At 45.0% G+C, this 1,948-nt stretch overlaps 1 protein-coding gene across 1 annotated transcript; it reads left to right on the forward strand.

Annotated features, from left to right (window-relative positions):
• Nucleotides 1-1,113: 1,113 nt before the first annotated feature.
• Nucleotides 1,114-1,638, forward strand: PPTG_00279 (hypothetical protein; the record flags this gene model as incomplete). Its single annotated transcript, XM_008891657.1, has 1 exon — nt 1,114-1,638. One exon carries the CDS (start codon nt 1,114-1,116, stop codon nt 1,636-1,638), a length of 525 nt encoding a protein of 174 aa, XP_008889905.1.
• Nucleotides 1,639-1,948: the final 310 nt, after the last annotated feature.

The raw sequence follows: 1,948 nt of genomic DNA on the forward strand, positions 1-1,948 counted from the left end.
CGGATTCCCTCTCGATCGGTGTCCTTGACAATAGTTTTGCGAGAAGGTTGGTCTGCATCATCAAATTCCTTTCAATGATGCTCCGGTATGACAAGAGCTGTCGAGTTGGTTAACCGAGCTGACCCCCGCTTTTCGTTGAGCTCCATGGAAAAAGGATTTCGATCAATTTCTCTGGCTCTAGCAGGGTCGTACTTTGCCCGGATACGTTGATGTACATTGTAAATTGTGTCTTGACCGAGTGACCGAGTTGAGAATGGAGCTCAACATGATGCAAAGTAGGTATGTTTTTCTGAGATGGCTGATGCTCAAATTCTGAAATGGCGCTGAAAATCGTAAGAGTGTGATTACCGTCCAACACGAAGATCCTAACCAGAATCAAATCTGCAATAGAATTCTCACCGCATCACTTAGCGGGTGATGCCTTGGCGCGCATACAACTGCTTCCATTGTCAATATTTGTCACCGTTTAATATGCTCGACAACTAACTATTGCTTCTGCTTAATACTCTTTCAAGAAATGCCATAATCACCAAAATAACATAATCACGTCATGTGTTTAGCATGAATTGTTCCGAAGTACAATGTATCCATGATCAAATCTTTGTTTTGTCCTGTGTATTACGCGTTTTGACGGTGCGTAATACAAGTACAACAGGAACCTCTCCAGGATATACGGCTATATAAACTAAATTAACCCTGGGAGCACGGTTAGAAAAGCTGTATGAGTAACTTCACAAAGATTAATTCGTTCCAAAAAGTTGCCTATAGCAGTATAACGGACAATCCGTGCTAAAATGTGTCCGATCAATCCTTTGATACTTGTAGTAGTATGCACGATGCGCTTGGATTCCGAAGTATCCATGGTCAAATCCTTCTTTTATCCCGCGTATTACGTGCATAAATACAAGGGATCTTTCCAGGATATGCGGCGATATACAGTAAATTAATACCGGTACACTTACAATTATTTCGATGTGACGAGCGTCAGGCGCTACCCATCAAGGACGAATGGCGTTACTGGACAGGAGTCCAACAACGTTCGAAGAGTTGTAGCTCATTTCGAATTGTTCTATCACAAAGCAACGGATTCCCAAGCTTCTCAGCAAGACTACCATGCCGCGCTTCGTTTTAAAACTTCTGGCATCAGTGGCGTTGGCCATAGGAAGCGTTGCCGCGGTAGACAACGGCGTGTTGATGGGCGAGGCGTTCGGTGGCCCTCACGGTGTCAAGTACTCTGACCTCGACTTGGTTAGCCCGGGACAAACAGTGCAAGTCATTACGATCCGCTCCGGTGAACGCGTCAATGGAGTAGGCCTCGATATCACTGATCCATCGGGACAAAAGACTACCTTGTACCATGGAGGTCGAGGTGGTGACGAGAGCACCCTCTCTCTTGAAGCGGGTGAATTCATCACTGGTATCGAGTATCACTGGGGTGAAAAGGGCCACCGCACGCGCATCAAGTACATCAAGTTCACTACGAACAAGAATCACAGTATCTCCGGAGGTCTCCCTACGGAGAATATTGGCAAAGATTCAGCTCCCAAGGGATATCAACTGGGTGGTTTTTTCGGCTACTGTGCCAAGGAGCTCGACTCGGCAGGTGCCATTTGGACGAGCAATACGCCCGTGGTCTAAATTAGATCAATGAAGGATCTTGTTTGTGGATGCACGTATTGAGCGCTCCAGTTCCAGGACTCACACGCGCTTAAGTACCAATAACAGATTTCAAAACGATACCTCCTTTTATTGTTTTTTTTTTATATTTTTGATGGGATAAACTTTTGTATGTTATCTGAAATTTATTTCAGAGCTAAGGAAGGATCTGACATTTCATGAAGATGCAATAAGTAGCGATTCCGTAAGGTTTCCAACACGAGACGTACGACCTACAATAGCGGTGTACAATACTTCTGCGGACCAGACGCAGGGTGCGTGGATATTTTTG

This window comes from Phytophthora parasitica (assembly GCF_000247585.1).
Source record: "Phytophthora parasitica INRA-310 unplaced genomic scaffold supercont2.1, whole genome shotgun sequence".
Taxonomy (NCBI): Eukaryota; Oomycota; class Peronosporomycetes; order Peronosporales; family Peronosporaceae; genus Phytophthora; species Phytophthora nicotianae.